This window comes from Gossypium hirsutum, chromosome D09 (genome assembly GCF_007990345.1).
Source record: "Gossypium hirsutum isolate 1008001.06 chromosome D09, Gossypium_hirsutum_v2.1, whole genome shotgun sequence".
Lineage (NCBI taxonomy): Eukaryota > Viridiplantae > Streptophyta > Magnoliopsida > Malvales > Malvaceae > Gossypium > Gossypium hirsutum.
This window is the reverse complement of record NC_053445.1, coordinates 31,314,959-31,332,529: the sequence shown is the minus strand read 5'-3', so window position 1 is coordinate 31,332,529 and position 17,571 is coordinate 31,314,959. Positions and strand designations below refer to the sequence as shown.

The window sequence follows — 17,571 nt, the reverse complement described above, 5'->3', positions numbered from 1 at the left end:
AGATCATGAAAAAGGGTAGTAATTGCTTGCCCTCTGCCTGTTGTCATTTCATTCTGACTACTTATAATTAAATAATTTGTTTGAAACCCACAGAACAAGGAGGGCGTTTGGTCTAGTGGTATGATTCTCGCTTTGGGTGCGAGAGGTCCCGAGTTCAATTCTCGGAACGCCCCTTTAAAAGCAATGTTTTCTTTTTGTCCTTTTTTGTTTAAAAAAGTCAAGCTCTTTTTCTGATCTAAAAAGTCAACGAATAGTCAAGCTTATTTGAACATTAGGCGTTGGGTTTAGTTATTGGGTCCAAGCCCATTTAAGAAACCAAAAAGATATACATAAAGCAAAAGAGGCATTCCGAGAATTGAACTCAGGACCTCTCGCACCCTAAGCGAGAATCATACCACTAGACCAAATGCCCTTTTGTGTTTACACTTGCAACTAGGTTTGCTTAATTATGTAATATAAATCTAATAAATAACACTTTGTATTTTGAAAAAAGAATAAGAAAAAAATTATAAATAACTATTAAATTAATTTGGACGAAGAAGGATGATAATGTCATGTGGCAAGGCATAAGTAGTAGACTCAATAATTTGTGTATTGGTTTATTTATGTTACCATTTTCAATACATTCTCTATTTACATATTGATGCATGAATAGTTGATATTTTAATACATTCATGCACCATGTGTGCAGCACTTGGGATGGTTTAAAAATCCATTTCCCTGGAGCTAGGAAAACCCCTATTTACCGGGTCTGAGATCAATTTCAACTTGGATTTTGCCTGATCTTTCTCGCCTTTCTATACCATGCCTTTCATCGTGAACTACTAAATTGACTCCTCTTGTTGGCAAAGAGAAATCTAGAAGGAGAACTCCCAGCTCTAGAGCTGATTGAATGATTCTTGTTCACTGCTAAGCTAATCGTTCTGTCCTACTTGACTTTATGTTGATACCTCACCCTAGGGCCTAGGGTTAGGAGCTGGCTTAAGCCATGCCCTTACTTGACTCCCAAGACCGGGTACGCAGCTAAGAAGAGGAAGAGCTTATCCCTCGGGTCAACTTTTGATTTTAGCTTTAGAGAATATAGTGAAAGCAGAAGCCGCGCCTTAAGGAAGAGTACATAAATTTAAGTCATCCCAATAATTACACAACTACGAAGTAAATTATGTATCATGTGAAATAATTAATTAAGCTAAAGTGTAGTTAAAGAAATGAACTAAAACAATTTGCAACAATAAGTTGCTTACAATTTAAACAAACATAATTAGCTTTTCATTTTATTAATTACTTGATGATTTGTTAATGTTAAGAGATCTTAAGATGCAAATGCAATGAATGTGCTGCAAAGTTTAAATCAAATTTATTTAAATATTAAATATTTAAATCTATTTAAGGGTAATAGAACCCAAGTTTAAGTTTCTTCTTACCCAAGCATAAAATTATCCCATAAAATTGGGGTCATTATTCTTTTCTTAATTAGCTTTAATTCTTTTATCATATATATTGCTTTCTTGGTTGAAAATTAATAAAAGTTGTCAAATTTATTCTGCATTTTCATAAAATAATGTGAGAAATAGGAATTTCAACCTCTTTTCTAAGCATACATATAGACCTACATAATAAAAATAAATCATAAATTTTCAACCAACCAGGATTTATATAAATATAAAATATATTAAACATATATATATATTATTTACAACACAAAAATCTTTTATAAGGTTTGACTTTGAGAGAGAAAAATGGAAACTTTGTGTTCATTTTTTATTATATAAAATTTTAAAATAATTAGATTTATTCCTAACTTATTTATTAAAACTTTAAAGTCAATTTTCTTCATTTTTAAAATTGGAACTAATAATTGGGAGACAACCACACCGCCCTTATTTATAGGTTTTATTTAATTTGGAAAATCAATTCGTATATATTCATAAATTTGAAATTTAATCTTTATACTTTTATTTTTAGAAATTTAGTCTTTCTATCTTTTAAATTTTAAAATTTAGGTTCAATTTGCTAAATTTATTGATATGACATTTCGAAATAAAAAAAAATTCACTTAGTAGCAATGTAATTTTAAAAAATGACATTATAATGAAATTGAATTTAACAATGTTAACAGTTGAACCTGAATTTTAAAATTTAAAAAGTTATGATGGCTAAATTCTTAGAAATAGTAATATAAGAACTAAAATTCTAAATTTATGAAAAGTAGGAAGACTTATAGAATATTTTAACCATTCACATATTATAATTATTATTTGTAATAGATGTAGATTGGATAATGATTTTTTTTTTTAAATATACATTACTTGGATATGCTTTTATGTTATATTTATTTTATTTTTGTGTATAATAAATTCAAATATACAAATAATTTTAATATTATTAACAATCCCAAACGCTGGTTCTGTTGGCCTATATAAAGGGGTTCTTAAAGCACTAACCTTCTCAATTGAGTCTTAATTCGGTAAGAATGACGGTTGGATATACCATTTTCATTCTCTTTGTTTCTCTTTCTTTGCTCGGATTTTTAAACGGTTGCAATGCACATAGGTTAAGGTATAACTTTTATAAGGTAACGTGTCCGCAGGCTAATCGGATAGTAAAACGGATTATCACGAATGAAACTCGAACTAATCCAGCTTTGGGTGCTCAACTAATTCGAATGCAATTCCATGATTGCTTTGTTAGGGTAACTATATATATATTCAAATAAAGTGATTTTTAGGCTTCTTGGGAGCCAAGTTACATGTATATTAACTCTATTTGTTGTTTACTTTTACCGTGAAACGGTTATGTTTTGTTAGGGTTGCGATGGTTCAGTGTTGTTGGATACAGTTAATAATGACTCCAAGGCTGAAAAAGACGCGATTCCGAATCGATCTTTGAAGGGATTCGATGTGATCGATGATATCAAGAATGCTATTGAAAAGGTTTGCCCTAATGTTGTTTCTTGTGCTGATATCCTTGCATTGGCAGCTCGTGATGCTGTTTCTGCACCGGTAAGTATATCTATTCCTATAGGGATTTAAATTTTGATATTTCATCATTCATATATTTCCGCTTGCGTTTATTATGGTTGTAGTTATTGTGTTCGGTATTTATTTTTTTGTGTTTCTATATAATGAGGCAATTGAGGGTGTAATTAAGCTAAGATGAGCTTTCGCTATCAGAATCTCGAGCTTAGCTCAAATTTTAATGTTCAAATCTCAAGGTCAAGTTTGATTGAATTTCAAATTTGATGTTCAAGTTTGATTTGATATAAAAATCGAAATTTTTGAGCTTGCTCAATTAAACTTGATGAACCTTATTTACTTGATAAAAGTTAAGTTGGATTCTCATGCTCAGCATTGAACTCGACTATACATGTTTGAGTTCGAGTTTCAATTGATAATTTTTATTATAATTAAATACATAAAGAAACTAAATAGGTTCATGAGTTTCTCCAACAAAAAAATTATAATACTTGAATTCGACGCGCATGATAGTTCGAGTTACTCAAGCTCAATTTGAAAATGGCGAATTGTACCTAATTCAAGCTCTTTTTTCGAGTACTAAAACTTGAGTAAGTTTGAGTACATATGTACTCTCATTTACACCTAATAACATATCAACCAAGACTATCATATTCTTACTTTTAATAGATAATATTGATAAATTCGAGAATCGGTGTTCGAATCAGAATATTTACAATAATTCCTCAATTTCCGACTATGATTTTTTTATAATAAAAAACAATTAATAATATCTTTTCTTTTTTGAATTAATATTATAGTTTAAGAGACGGTTATGGAACGTAGCCCTTGGAAGAAGAGATGGGAGAATTTCACTTGCAAGTGAGACCAATGGAAACATCCCTTCACCCTTTGCAGATTTCACCTCTTTGCTTCAAACTTTTAACAACAAAACCCTTGATGTTAATGATCTTGTTGTTCTTTCAGGTATATTTTTTATTTTATTTTATTACTTTATATTAAATTTGATAATACCAAACACGCGCACACATGAAAAATAATACTAGTCAGTTGAGTCATAACTCGATTGGTATGGATGACGTGGGTTCGAGTGCGCTGAAGCACATTATACTCTATTTATGAATTAGGGAGGGACTATGGATAATTCTAAACATTATGTAAAAGAAAACAGATATGATTAGAACCTATAATAAAATGATTAAAAAAAAACATGAAAAAAACATAATGGGTGTGTGTCCAAACAAATATACATCCATAATCAAAAGACTTCATTTTAGGGATGACGGTAGGTCAAATATCACTCGCAAATTATTCAATTTTTAATACTCAAATCTGAATCCAAATTAAATATCATTTTGCGCTGAAGATATGAATCTCATTCATTATTCAGATAAAGCAAAATACATAGATTTTTGCTTCCTAAAAAAACTCAAACACATTTCCTTTGATGACTAAAGTTATGTTTTAGTCATCAAAACTAGTCCTCAACTTTGGTTAAAGTTTTCACAAAGCGTTGAAATATCAATAAAATAATTTATAAAATTAAATAGAATAATTAATAATAAATTTTAAAATGTTTAAAAAATATAAAAATATCTCATTTATCATCTTATTCTCTTAAATCTTATTCTTTATATTCGTAAACCTAACTCAACAATAAGATGGAGTCATCAAAATTTCTAGATTTATGATTATCTCTTTTATTACTTGATCAATTCAATTAGTTAAAATTTTTAAACAAAAATTATAATTAAAATAAATATTATGATATGAATTTATTTTAAAATGTGACATAATTATATTTAATACATATTATATCATATAAAATAATATACATACACATTTAAGGATATATAATATATTAATTATTATAACATTACGATATTACAATGAGTATTCTTCTATTAACGATATGCTACTTAAGCCTTAAATATGTAACTAATTGTATATAGGCTAGGCTCCTCTGCTACATCAACTAGACTCATTCCCACAGAAAAGTATTTTTTTTACCGGCCAATCCTAATTTCAAATAAATCACTCTTCCTCATTGTTCTCTTTTCTTACCTTCTTTATTAGTAAAAGGGATCCTCGAAAAAGCTTTTTGACCAATTCGATAGAATTTGACATATGGCGATGTTATCTCCAACCAACATGCCAAACGGAATTTAATATGTAATATGATATATAATTAATATACATAACTAATATACCTTAATTATATAATACTAATCGTATATCTTATAGTATACCATAAAATTAGTTACATGTTTAAGGTTTAGGCCGCACATCATTAATAGAATAATGTTATAATAATTATCGTGCATTCACAATTTAATCATACAACAATTTGCTATGTTATATGTCCTTAAAAGTGTATGTATACTATTTCATGATATAATATGTAAAGATAATTATGTCATATTACAAAATATGATAATCACATATATAAAAATTTTGATGATTTCATCTCATTGTTCAATTAGGTTTACGAGTACAAAAGAATAAGATTTAAGAGAAGGTACATAATATTTAAGAGAATAAGATATTTTTTTAACATATTTAAAATTATTATGAATTAAAATATTTAATTTTAGAAAATATTTTTAATTTTATTATTAATTAAAATAATCCCTAGCCACTTCAACTCAATTAGTCTTTGATTAAACTATGAATGAAATTCGTATTAGTAATTTAGCATTAAATTCTTGAACCAGGCGCTCACACCATTGGAGTTGCTCACTGTGGAACATTCTCAAGAAGACTCTACAATTTCACCGGCAAAGGTGACGCCGATCCAACCTTAGATCCGACATACGCCGACTTCTTGAGGAAACAATGCCCGAACCTGGCAAATCCGAAGACGATAGTGGAAATGGATCCTGGGAGTTCACGATCATTCGACAAACATTACTATCACATCTTACGCCAAAACAAAGGATTGTTCATATCGGATGCGGCGCTTCTCACAAACAAGGAATCGGAATCGATTGTGATTCGGTTACAAAGATCAAGAGGCTTGTTTTTCGCTGCATTTGCGAGGTCCATGAGGAAAATGGCCGCCATTGATGTTCTTACTGGAAAGGATGGAGAAATCAGGCGAAATTGTCGTGTTGTTAATCTCTGAAGCATTTCCAAGATTTAGGGTTCGGGATTCGCAGGAACACATACATGAAAAAGAATTTGAAGAATTTAGTTTTTTTTTTTAAAATTTAAAGGTAAATAAGGTAAAATTGCCATAGAAGTCAATGTATTATATCCTCGTTTAGTTCCTTTACTTGAAAAACAGAAAATTAATCTTCCTACCTTAAATAAAAGCAGTAAAATAGTCTTTGCGTTAAAATTCTACCGTTAAATACTTATTTTGATGTTTTATATATAAAAAGATGATAAAAAAAAAAGTTGACCCTTCATCTTCACATCATTATTCAGTTTGGCCTCTACTAATTTATTTGAGCAAGTTAGCCTTTTACCTTTCAATGTTGATGTTGTATTCTTTTTTCTTATTATCATATTAATAAATAATTTAAATTTTTTAAAAAATAAAAATAACTTTTTAATTTTCCAATAAAATTTCTATATTATTTTTAAAATTTGCAAAAGAATTTTAATCTTTTTAAAATTTCCAAAATTTAAAGAATATAATACTCTTCAATTTAAAAAAAAAAGTAAACTTAAAGATTATCTTAATTGTGTAAGTAGTATTAAAATATATTGATACCAAATATATATATCAAATATTGTTTTCATATTTTTTAATAAAAATACATTAAAATTTATAATATTATGTTCTTTTGATTTTTTTTTAAATTGAATAGGTTTCTATTTATAATTTGGTAACTTCCAAGAACTTTTTTTTACAAAATTATTTGCAATTTTTCAATTTTTATAAATATTTATGAAAGTTTGAAAAAACTATTTTTTTTATTTTTTTAAAATATATTGTGTTATGCTTTTTGGTTTTGAAGAGTTTTTATTTTTTTAATAATTTTTTAAATTTTTTTGTAATTTTTTTATAAATATTTTAATTTTTATAATTTTAAAATTATTTACTAATATGACATATAAGCTAAAGTAGTGCCATATGTTTAGATTGCCATACGAGTTGTCACGTTAGCGTCTAATGCAATTCTTAAAAGATTTGTTAAGTTGTAGAAAGCTTTTTCTAATTTGACTCAAAATAAAATAGTTGAGAGTTAATTTCTCCCAAATAAAAAAATGAAGTCAAATTAAATGAAGATAAAAAAAATTTAGAGTTAAATTTATTATTATATATAAAATGACAAAATATGGAATTTGTTAGGCTCAAGGGTGAATTGAGATTTATAATGGTTTGGTTGCTAGAGTGTTTGATAATTGTTGATACATATGATCAACGGAAGTGGAAGTAAATGGGGGAATTTTGGTCTAGAAGGCCAATAAGTAGAGAAGAAGATTATAAGAAAAAGGGGTGTTTCCGATCCTCGTCCCAAAAGGGTTTTTGGAATTGTATTTTAGTGGGTTTTTGGGTCGGTTCTCCAGGTTGGATTCTGGGTCGGGTTATTATATAATAAAATATAAAATATAAAATATAAATATATATAAATAATTATCATCGTATAACAATTTATCCATCACCTGGTCGAAGAAGAGTTATAAAGTGACTTTTTTGAGACAAGCTTACATATGTGAAGTGTGTAATTGGGGACTTACCACGTGAGTTTTAACTTGAAATTTTATTGAATTAATTAGATGGGTTTACATTCTTTCCATATCAAAACAATTATTTTAAGGGGTGTTTGGTTCGCCGAATGTAACATTATAACTCGTAATGTTACATTTTTGAATGTAATTACGATTTTTGAATTGTCAACATTCTGGCCATCTCGTAATCACACATTACGGAATAGTGTCAAGATGTCATTATGACTCATTTTTTAGGTTATCTTAGATTACAAGTGTAATCTTAAATTTTGAATCAATTTACCCTTTATTTTTATTATTTTAATCAATTTAGATTTTTTTTCTTAAATAAAGTTAAAGACTAATTAAAAACAAATACATACAAATAAATCAAAATTTGAAATTATTTTATTTTCTATTTAACTTAGCAAACAATTCTAAAATGCACAATTGTTTTTAATTTAATTAAGACATAATATTATATTGTACTTAATATACAAATAAATATTATATTTACGATTATTTAAAAAAATAAAAAATGACATGATACTAAAAATTAAATTAAATAATAATTGTAAAATCAAATACTAATTAAAGTAATTTTAAATTAAATTATTAAAATGACAGCCTCACAACTAGACTTGATCATGGGTTGGGCCACCCGGCCCAGCTCGAAGGCCCACCCGAAATGTGGAAGGATTTGTGCAAAAATATAGGCCCAACAAATGGGCTTGAACAAAAAAATAAGGCCCGTTTAAAAAATAGGCCGGGCCTCGGGTAAGGTATTTTGGCCCGGGCCCGGCCCGGCCCGAATTCACTAAAAGACAAAAAAATGCTTTTTTAATGTTATTTTCTTGTTATTTTCTCTCTATTTTACTATAATTTTACTATTATATTGCTACTATTTTATTGTTATTGTTTGGATATTGTATAAAACTTATTTTATTATTAAATTTGTTATTATTTTAAAGGCATTTGTTAATTTTGTTATTATTTTAGAGGTATTTGCTTGTTAAGTTGTATTTATTTTAGTGTTATTTAAGTCTACATATTTTTTAAAATTTATTTTCAATTTGTTGGGAAATATTTATTTTGATGTTTTTAGTATTTTTGATGTATTATATATATTTAAAAATAATATAAAAATTAATACGGGCGGGCCAAGTTGGGCCTGGTTCTAGCATTTTTATCCGGGTCGGGCTTGGGCAAAATTTTAGGCCCGTGTCTTGTAAATGGGTCTGAATTTTTAGTTGAGCTCGACTGGGCCCGGCTCGACCCAGCCCATGAGCACCTTTACTTACAACTGTAATGTCACATTTGGTTGGGGGGAATGGAATAGGACTGTAATGGAATAGAACTGTAATAGCATTCTTGTGTTTGGTTGGATGGAATAGATGTTGTAATTGTATAAAGAAAAAGGTTTAAATGACCAAAGTATCCTTAGCAGAATTTTTTAGGTAGATGATGATGATTATTATTATTAAATTTTAATAAGATTATTATTAAATATAATTTAATAAAAACAAAAATAAATAATTTAATAATATTTTAACATAATTATTATTAAATATAATTTAATAAAATAATATATAATTTAATAACGTTTTTAATATAATTATTATTAAAATATGAATTAATAAAAATCATAATATATAATATTAGAAAAATAATATATAACCTACATTATTATTTTTAAACTGTAATACATATTTAATGTGTTAAAATATGATTAGCAAAACAAATAATTTAATTACCTTCTAAACTAAAAAGCAAAAGATTAAAAGTAATAAATAGCTTGAAAATTATATTTTACATCCAAACATAATGTTCATACATTAACAAAAAGTTATATGATATCATTAACTTATATGCCATCATTTATATGTTAAATTTTACAATATCAAAAAGTTATAATAGTTTATGACATTCTACTAATGGCATCTTACCATCCAAATATTATATATAAAAAAAGTTACCAAAATATCACTAACACAACCATAATTTTTAATGGTCAGCAAGAAATCTTTTCACCCATTCCAATCATATAGAAGAAAGTAAATTGAATAAAATTAGCATTTGCGTTGGATGGTCTGGGATTTTGCTCAACGCACAATAGCGCTCATCCTCATTTAGTCCTTCTACTTCACATAAGGCCTGATATAATTTTTGAGCACTTTCTAAGAAGCAATGCTCCTACTTAATTCAAGGCCAACAGTCTGTATGTTTTCCCCCAAAAATATGACAGTATCAGTAATTGAAGTAGAAATTTGTTCACTTTCATCAGAAATCTTTTTTTTTCCCTCTTTGAAGATGTGGAACCATCTTGGTTTGGCTTCAACGATTGCGGTTGTGTAGCCAAGACATCCATCTCATCCAAGAAAGCATCATCTTCACATCCCTGGTAATTGCTTCCTTCTTCAAGATTATTTGTAGTAGCTATATCCTCAGCATCTATTTATTCAACAATATCTGCAGTTGTTTGAGCATCTTTTCTAATGACTCGATCTTTTGCATATATGGAAGTAAGTTGATCACAATAAGGGAAACTATGATGTCTGAATTGACCGACTGCTTTATGACTCTATAAGAAAAAAGAATTCACATTAGAAATAAGTTTGGTCGAAACAATATAAAAAAATAGAAAATAATTCTTACGCTTATATATGAGTTCCACATAGCACATTTAGCAACAACCATCTGCCTATACTCGTCCCAACCAAAGTCGCTATTGTCTTTTCCACTAAGCATGTCTTAAACGGTTGCCCAATCCTTTTTCAATGTCTTAATCCTCGATTCAAGATTAGGTTTAGCCTTCAACATAACATGAGGTAAATCTTTTTCTAACATTCTTTCTAGCTCATTTAAATAACCGGCCTTGAATCCCGTATCTGTGTTATAGGTTCTAACATTGTATAAGTCAACCATACAAGCAACCAACGCAACATCTTCTTCTGGAACCCATTTCCTTTTGATTCCTCAAGAATTTTAGGAAGAAGCACTTGATCGTGAAAAACCTGACATAATTATCTTAAAAAAAACACAAATTAGAATTAGGTTCAATATTATGAATCAGAAGGTTGACTTATAAGCTTATAATACATGACAAATCAAAAGAAAATAAATTAAAGTTATAATTCAACAAGTCTAGTACAATTCATAAAGACAATTCAAACAACACCAAAGTTTCGTAAAATAAATACATGAAATAACATAAAGAAATTAACCTTCTACTATGTTTTAATAAACTTAACTAATCTCTAGATTCTTGCCACTCATAGAACATTTGATTGGCTAGTTCCATCCTTCAGGTAGCACATGTATCCGATAGATGAAAATTTACGATATTCGGTTCATTATCATCTATCACATTATTATGTAATCCTTCCCCCAACTCCGCTTCAATAGGATCGAGACTCATATAGGTTCGAATAAAATTATGGAACAAACAACATGTAATAATGATTCTTATGCACCCTCACAGGATAGAATGATGAACTCCTAAGTATTCCCCATCTAAGTTTTAATAACCCATAGCATTTTTCAATAACACTGCGCGCTGAAGCATTTTCATATTGAAAAATTCTTCAGGAGTACTTGGCTGGTAACCTTGACGCCACTCATTCAAATGGTATCTTTGTCCTCTAAAAGGAGTAAGAAATCTTTCACAGTTTGTGTAACTAGCATCAACTAGATAATAAAAAGAAAAAAATTTATCATGGTTAACTTTCTCAAAAAAAGTATGATTTCAAAAATTAATTCAAATTCCTTAAATTCTACACCTTACCATGAAAAACTTTTAGTCCATGTCTCCTAATGACATATCGAAGAACACGTCCATCAGCATCAGAACCTTCTCAACCAAGAAGAACATAAACAAAATTCATATCAGGTGTACAAACACCTAACGTATTTGTTGCTATGTCACCTTTTTGCGTTTGATATCTAGATTTATCAACTTTTGGAACCCTAATCTTGATATGGGTTCCATCTAAAACACCTAAGCAATTCTACATTACATGTATGAAACATTGGGTTAAGATACTATATTTAAATCTAAATTAATTAAATTATGTACGAGCTATATATGGAATTCACTCCAATACCTTGAACCATTTCCACATTGGGTTTGTAGAATTAGCTGTAATTGGCTCTGACTTTTTTAAATAACACATCTTGTAGGCGTATGACAACATTTAAAACATTGTGAAATAATCTGCTAACGGTTTCCCCGGACTTATTAAAATGATGTTCGATAACTCATTTTTTAAGATGATGAGAAATTATATGTAAAAACATTGCTACTTGCTCATCAACAAGCATGTTCCTTGACGACTTCAATCCTCCTAAAGTTTGTAAAATCTCACATAATTTAAAAAAAAAATTCTATTCATCCTAACTTGTTCAATACAGGTCTCAGCACTAGCGTGCACAAGTCTTTTTACATAATCTCGTTGTGCATAGAAAATCTAAAATATATTATCTAATCATTGGTTTAAGTATGTAGGCTAGAGACGACACCCAATGTAACTAAGAACCAACTCGCAACTGTATACATTTGCAACCATATTGTTAATGCAAGACCAATTCTTTTTCGCCTCTCACTTTGTACTATTAAAGGCAAACAAGTCATTACTGCAAGATGTTAAAGTGTTAGATATCTTCAAATAGCATTATAAATTAATCTTAAAACAAAATGTGATGCATATATCTTCAAAGCACACAACGTAAAGCTAAAAAGAATAACTAATTCGCTATTTTGATGTATTATATTATGCATTATAAATACTAATAAAAAGCACCATAATCATTAGCTTAGCAATAGTGTGGAGCCGTGGACAACTACAACTACATATTTCCTAAGAAGTACTGCTAGATTCAACTTGATTGATATTTGGACTAGTTATAGCATATTTCCTTCACTGTAGTTTTTAATAACTAAATTAAAAGACTCAACAATGCCAATTTGAACCATGATTACTCTATTGGTTCTACACCAATTACTCAATTAAGTCTCTATTATAGAGTTGGCAATCCATGAATAGATGTATTTTTTTGAGATAGTTTCTATTATAGAGTTGGAAATCCATGAATAGATGCTGACTTTTTCTTGTTAAATTGTGTAAATATGATATAAAATTATCAAATATATTAATATTTAAACATTAATATGATATGTGTGAATTAACCCTAGATTTTATGTTCAGCATGGTATAATTGTATGCTATTTTATGGTATTCATTGTTGTCTAATTGCTGTGATGTATGTATATCCAAAATAAATAAAAAATCATGAAGGATGTGTGAGTATGTATTATTTAAGAAATATGCTAATCAATTATAGATATTATAGAAATAATATTTTTAAAAATAAAAGCATTTATATACATCAAAATAAAAATAAAAATAAAAATAAAAATTTATAATATAGATAAAATAAAATTTAAATAATGAAATTGACAGTTATGTCTCAATTTGTAAAATATACAAAGCTAGAAATATGTCATAAGTGTCACTAATAAGGATTAAAAAGGGGATTGAATTTTCTAAAAAAACAAAGGATTGAATTGAATTTACTAATAAGAATTGGGTGCAATTGTAATGTGCATTATACTTCTAAGGAGAAACTCAGGTTCAAATTTTAAAGATAGCATTGTTGAGATGGAAAGCCGTAAATCTCGAAAAAAATAATTCAATTATTAAAAACTGCAGTGAAGGAAATATGTTATAAGTAGTCCAAATATCAATCAAGTTGAATCTAAACCACTCATTGCGCAAAAAAAACTTAGCAAAGACCAAATCTTCAAGTCTACTGCTAAATCAATGGCTACCATTGCCAAGAAACTACTTGGGAAACAACAGAAAAAAAAGGCCAAACATGTTTGTGAAAATCAAAGAATCACATTTCTTTTCACTAACCATATTTCACATAAATCAATACATCAAGATTTTTTCCCCTTGCTTCTGCAGTAAATATGCTAAAAGAAATTTAAAAAGTAGAAACAAAGCCCCCCTAAAAACTCACTAAAAAATAATTAGACATAGAATTGTAGAATCTAACTCCAAGATAGTCTCAAAATTGTTCTTAATCTACAACATTTAAAACATAAAAGAAGAAAAGAAGAGACGAAAGCTTAACAACATTATGAAGTTTCATCATTCCAATTTTATCTACAATATTTAGATTTAACCTTAAAATCATAGAATTGTTCATCACTTAACTGCCAAGCAATCAAAAAGAAGAGTATATTGGGAGTATGCTCAAGTTTATATGTCACCTAGCCAAGATTGTTCATAGAATAGTTTATCACTTAACTCTCAAAATTGTTTGAGGTTACATGCTTTTTCTAGGGACCCAAATATCAAGAAATTGTTAATATTCGTTTAGGGGATGGGTCAATCAGACGTGGTCAAGTCCTTGAAGTTTATGGAGAAAAAGCCGTTGTTCAGACATTTTCCGCCTAAAATTCTCTACCTTTCCTTTGTAACTATGATTTCCTATTATATGCACCTTTATATCATGCCAAAATGAATAATGTCTAATGTTGCAACTTCACTAATAGTAGATTCTTTTATCCTTCATAACTCTAATTATATGTCACCTTGGCTAGGTTTTAGAAGGAACATCTGGAATTGACAACAAATATACAACTGTGCAATTTATAGGAGAGGTATGTGACGGCCTAATTTTCTCTTTTATGTTCAATCCTATTCTTGCATCTATTAATTTGATTTGAAAATAGCTTACCTCAAAAACCTAGCCAAGCAATATCTAGAATTGTTCATAAAGGATATTGGGAGTATGCTCAAGTTTTGGTCACTATGAATATTAGGTCCAAAAGTAGAGTTTTGAGCTTCCCAAAAGCATTAAAGAAGCAATTGGATGTAATATTTATAGATGATAGGTTTTTGTGATGAAAAACAAGTGCTTAATGTTAAAGCAAACAAAAACGTGCAAAAAAGGAAATTGTCAAACACTTGTAGGGAGTGAAAAAATGAAATGGAAATTATGGGATTGAGTAAAGCAGCACAGGTCATGTGCTATTAGCATCTCTTCACAAATCAAGGCATTTTATTTTCATTTATGCTGACTAAAATGCACACACCATAGACCATTTTGCCAGCATAGAATATTATCCACCATCTTATTTGTCTTTTATTACCTTCATTTTTTTAATCAGGCACAGATTATGGGACTTGTATTATATAAGTGTCAGCAAATGATCAAAATGGTCCTGAGGAAATGAACCAATCAACTTTATATGCTATATATGCAAATGTAGAAATGGACTAATCAAAAAATCTTTCGAGCTTTCCATCCTTTGCAACATCGAAATTACTCTCATTATGTTCTCACCATCCGGTCGTGTCAACCACTTTTCAGGCAACAAAAGGTACCCGTTACTAATCACACCCCATTGAATTACAACTATCATTGTAGCGACCTAAAAATTTTGTCCACGGGCGCTAATCGAAGTGATTATTGAAAATTTGAAAACGGAGTTTCGGTTATACTAAAAAAGGGAGTCGCCACCGATCTTTTTTTCCTAGGTGTGATCGGACACCTAATAAATTCTCTTTTTAATAGAAAAAATTATTTTATAAATTTTCTTTTAAAAAAGGCCAAGTTTAGGTCTACGTCAAAATCTAGAGACAATTAGAGTTCGGGAGTCGATTACGCGTAAGGAAGGTATTAGCATCCTCGCGACGCCCAAAATTGGTATCTCGTTAAACGCGCTTAATTTAAAAAAAACGAGTTAAATTTAATATTTAATCGTGATTCAATTGAAACATGAGAATTTTTTTTGAAACACGAAAACTTTTGAAAACATGGAAATTTGTGAAACACGGGAATTGTTGAAAACATGAAAATTTTTGAAACACGGAAATTTTTTGAAAACACGAAAATTTTTAAAACACCGGAAATTTTGAAAACACGAAGATTTTTGAAACATCGGAATTTTTGAAAACACGAAGATTTTTGAAACATGATTTTTTTAAAAAACAAGAAAATTTGTGAAAATACGGAAAAAACACGAAGATTTGTGAAAACACGAATTTTTTTTGAAACACGAAATTTTCAAATTTTTTAAAAGACGTATCATATTTAACACGAACCGGTGATATTCACTCAACATAGCGATGGAATCATCGAATTAGTGTCAAATCAATTTAATTTAATATTTAATCGTGATTCTATTAAAAAACGAGAATTTTTTTAAAACATGAAAATTTTTGAATATTTTTTATTTTTAAAAGGGCGTATCGTGTTTAACACAAACTGGTGATGTTCACCCAACATAGCGATGAAATCAACGATTTAATGTTAAATCGATTCGTTGCCTTATTTATTGAAATTATTTAAAATTAAAATAAAATAAATATAATGATGTTTTATAAAATTAAAATTAAAATAAAGAAAATATTAAAAGCATAATATAAAATACAAGATATTATAAAAATACACAAATTAAATTAAAAATGGAAAAAAGAAAATTACCGAAAAGCTCGAAAATACGAGCTTAATTGAATGGGTCATACGACTTGGGCCTTTTTTCTTACTTCTTTTTTTCTTTTTTTCTCTTTTTTTCTGTCTGAACTGCTGGCTGTTTGGCTGCTGTTGGAACGGGCCTGAGGGGGCCTGCTAGGCCTGCTGTTGGGCCTGGCGCTGAATTGGGCCTGTTGGACTGCTTTTGGGCCTGGGCTACTGTTGGCCTGCTTCTTCTTTTTTTTTGCTTTTGCTTTTGCCTTTTTTTTTTTGCTTTGGACTGCTTGAGTTGGGTTGCTGGGAGTGGGCTTAGCCTGCTGTTGGCCTGCTACTGGGGCTGCTGCCGCGGGTCGGGTCAGTGGCTCGGGTTGCGGATCGGGTCGGGTCGACCCGGCTATTCTATTTTTTCTATTTTCTTTTTTTCCCCTTTTTTTCTTTCCCTTTCTTCTTTCTTTTTTTCCTTCCTTCTTTCTTCTCTTCATCTTCTTTCCCTTCGACCTTGCTCTTCCTCGCCGTCGCCACTTTCTTTGCCCGATGCGACGGTCTTCGGCGTCTCCTCTTCTCTTCTTTTCTCTTTTTTTGGTTTCAGTTGTTTTTATTTTCCTTTTTTTTCCTTGTTGCTTTGCTTGTAGGTGTTGACGACGGCGGTGTTGTGGTTACGGTGGCGGTGGTTGCGGTGACGGTGTTGTTCTTAGATTCGAAAGTTTTTTTTGAAATTTCTCTACTTTTGCTGCCCGAAAATGAATCCCCTATCTTTCTCTCATTTTCTTCTTTTAAATCCTTCAATTTTGTCTTCTTCTTCTTTGTTTTCAGGTGGCAGTGGAGCAATCATGGCCTAAGGAGGCTGCTGGAGTAGCTGGAGGTGGGAGGAGCACGGCTCGGCTGCTGATTGCGGCGATTTGACAAGTCCAGAAGGACCAAACTGCAGAAGATGCAAAATTTCTAGGGTAAAAGCGCAATTTTAGGAAAATATGGGGCCAAAATATAATTTTTAGAAAGTTTAGGGCCCAAATGTAATTTACAAATTATTAGGGTTTAAGATGTAAATTTAGAAAAAATTAAGGGTCAAAATGTAATTTTTGAAAAATTCAGGGGTTAAAATGTAATTTGTATTTTTTTGTTTTTGTTTTTTTCAAAATTTTATTATTACTATTTTATTAATATTTAAAAAAAATAAAATGGGCTAAAACAAGTTCGAAATTAAATCCTAATGGGCCCAATCATAGGGCTTATACGAGACCAACCCAGCCCAAAACCCTAACTGGGCAAAATTCAGTGATGACAGCTTCCCCTCTTTGCTCATCACTGTGAAACAAGGATAGAGCAAAGACTTAAAAGCACTGAATTTTGTTCGATTGTCCAAAATTTTTTTTGTCTATATTTTTTTTGAAAGCCTAAAATTGAAAATAGCTTGGTGTGCGATTCGAAGTTCAACTCACTTCTCAGATTATGA

The 17,571-nt window shown here is 29.6% G+C and overlaps 1 protein-coding gene, 1 long non-coding RNA gene and 2 other non-coding genes across 4 annotated transcripts; 3 read left to right on the top strand and 1 right to left on the bottom strand.

Annotated features, from left to right (window-relative positions):
- Positions 1–101: 101 nt before the first annotated feature.
- On the top strand, positions 102–173 carry TRNAP-UGG (transfer RNA proline (anticodon UGG)). The gene has a single exon. It is a non-coding gene; the product is annotated as a tRNA-Pro (tRNA).
- A 167-nt stretch (positions 174–340) lies between these two features.
- On the bottom strand, positions 341–412 carry TRNAP-AGG (transfer RNA proline (anticodon AGG)). Its single transcript has one exon. It is a non-coding gene; the product is annotated as a tRNA-Pro (tRNA).
- A 2,056-nt stretch (positions 413–2,468) lies between these two features.
- LOC107892954 (peroxidase 24) lies at positions 2,469–6,287 on the top strand. The gene is made up of 4 exons (XM_016817966.1): positions 2,469–2,692; positions 2,808–3,002; positions 3,776–3,941; positions 5,690–6,287. The coding sequence occupies exons 1-4, from the start codon at positions 2,474–2,476 to the stop codon at positions 6,097–6,099; spliced, it is 990 nt and encodes a 329-aa protein (XP_016673455.1). The 5' UTR covers positions 2,469–2,473; the 3' UTR covers positions 6,100–6,287.
- A 7,898-nt stretch (positions 6,288–14,185) lies between these two features.
- LOC121220807 (uncharacterized) lies at positions 14,186–17,196 on the top strand. Its single transcript, XR_005917993.1, has 4 exons — positions 14,186–14,301; positions 14,812–15,024; positions 16,751–16,800; positions 16,932–17,196. It is a non-coding gene; the product is annotated as an uncharacterized lncRNA (long non-coding RNA).
- The last annotated feature ends 375 nt before the right edge of the window (positions 17,197–17,571 follow it).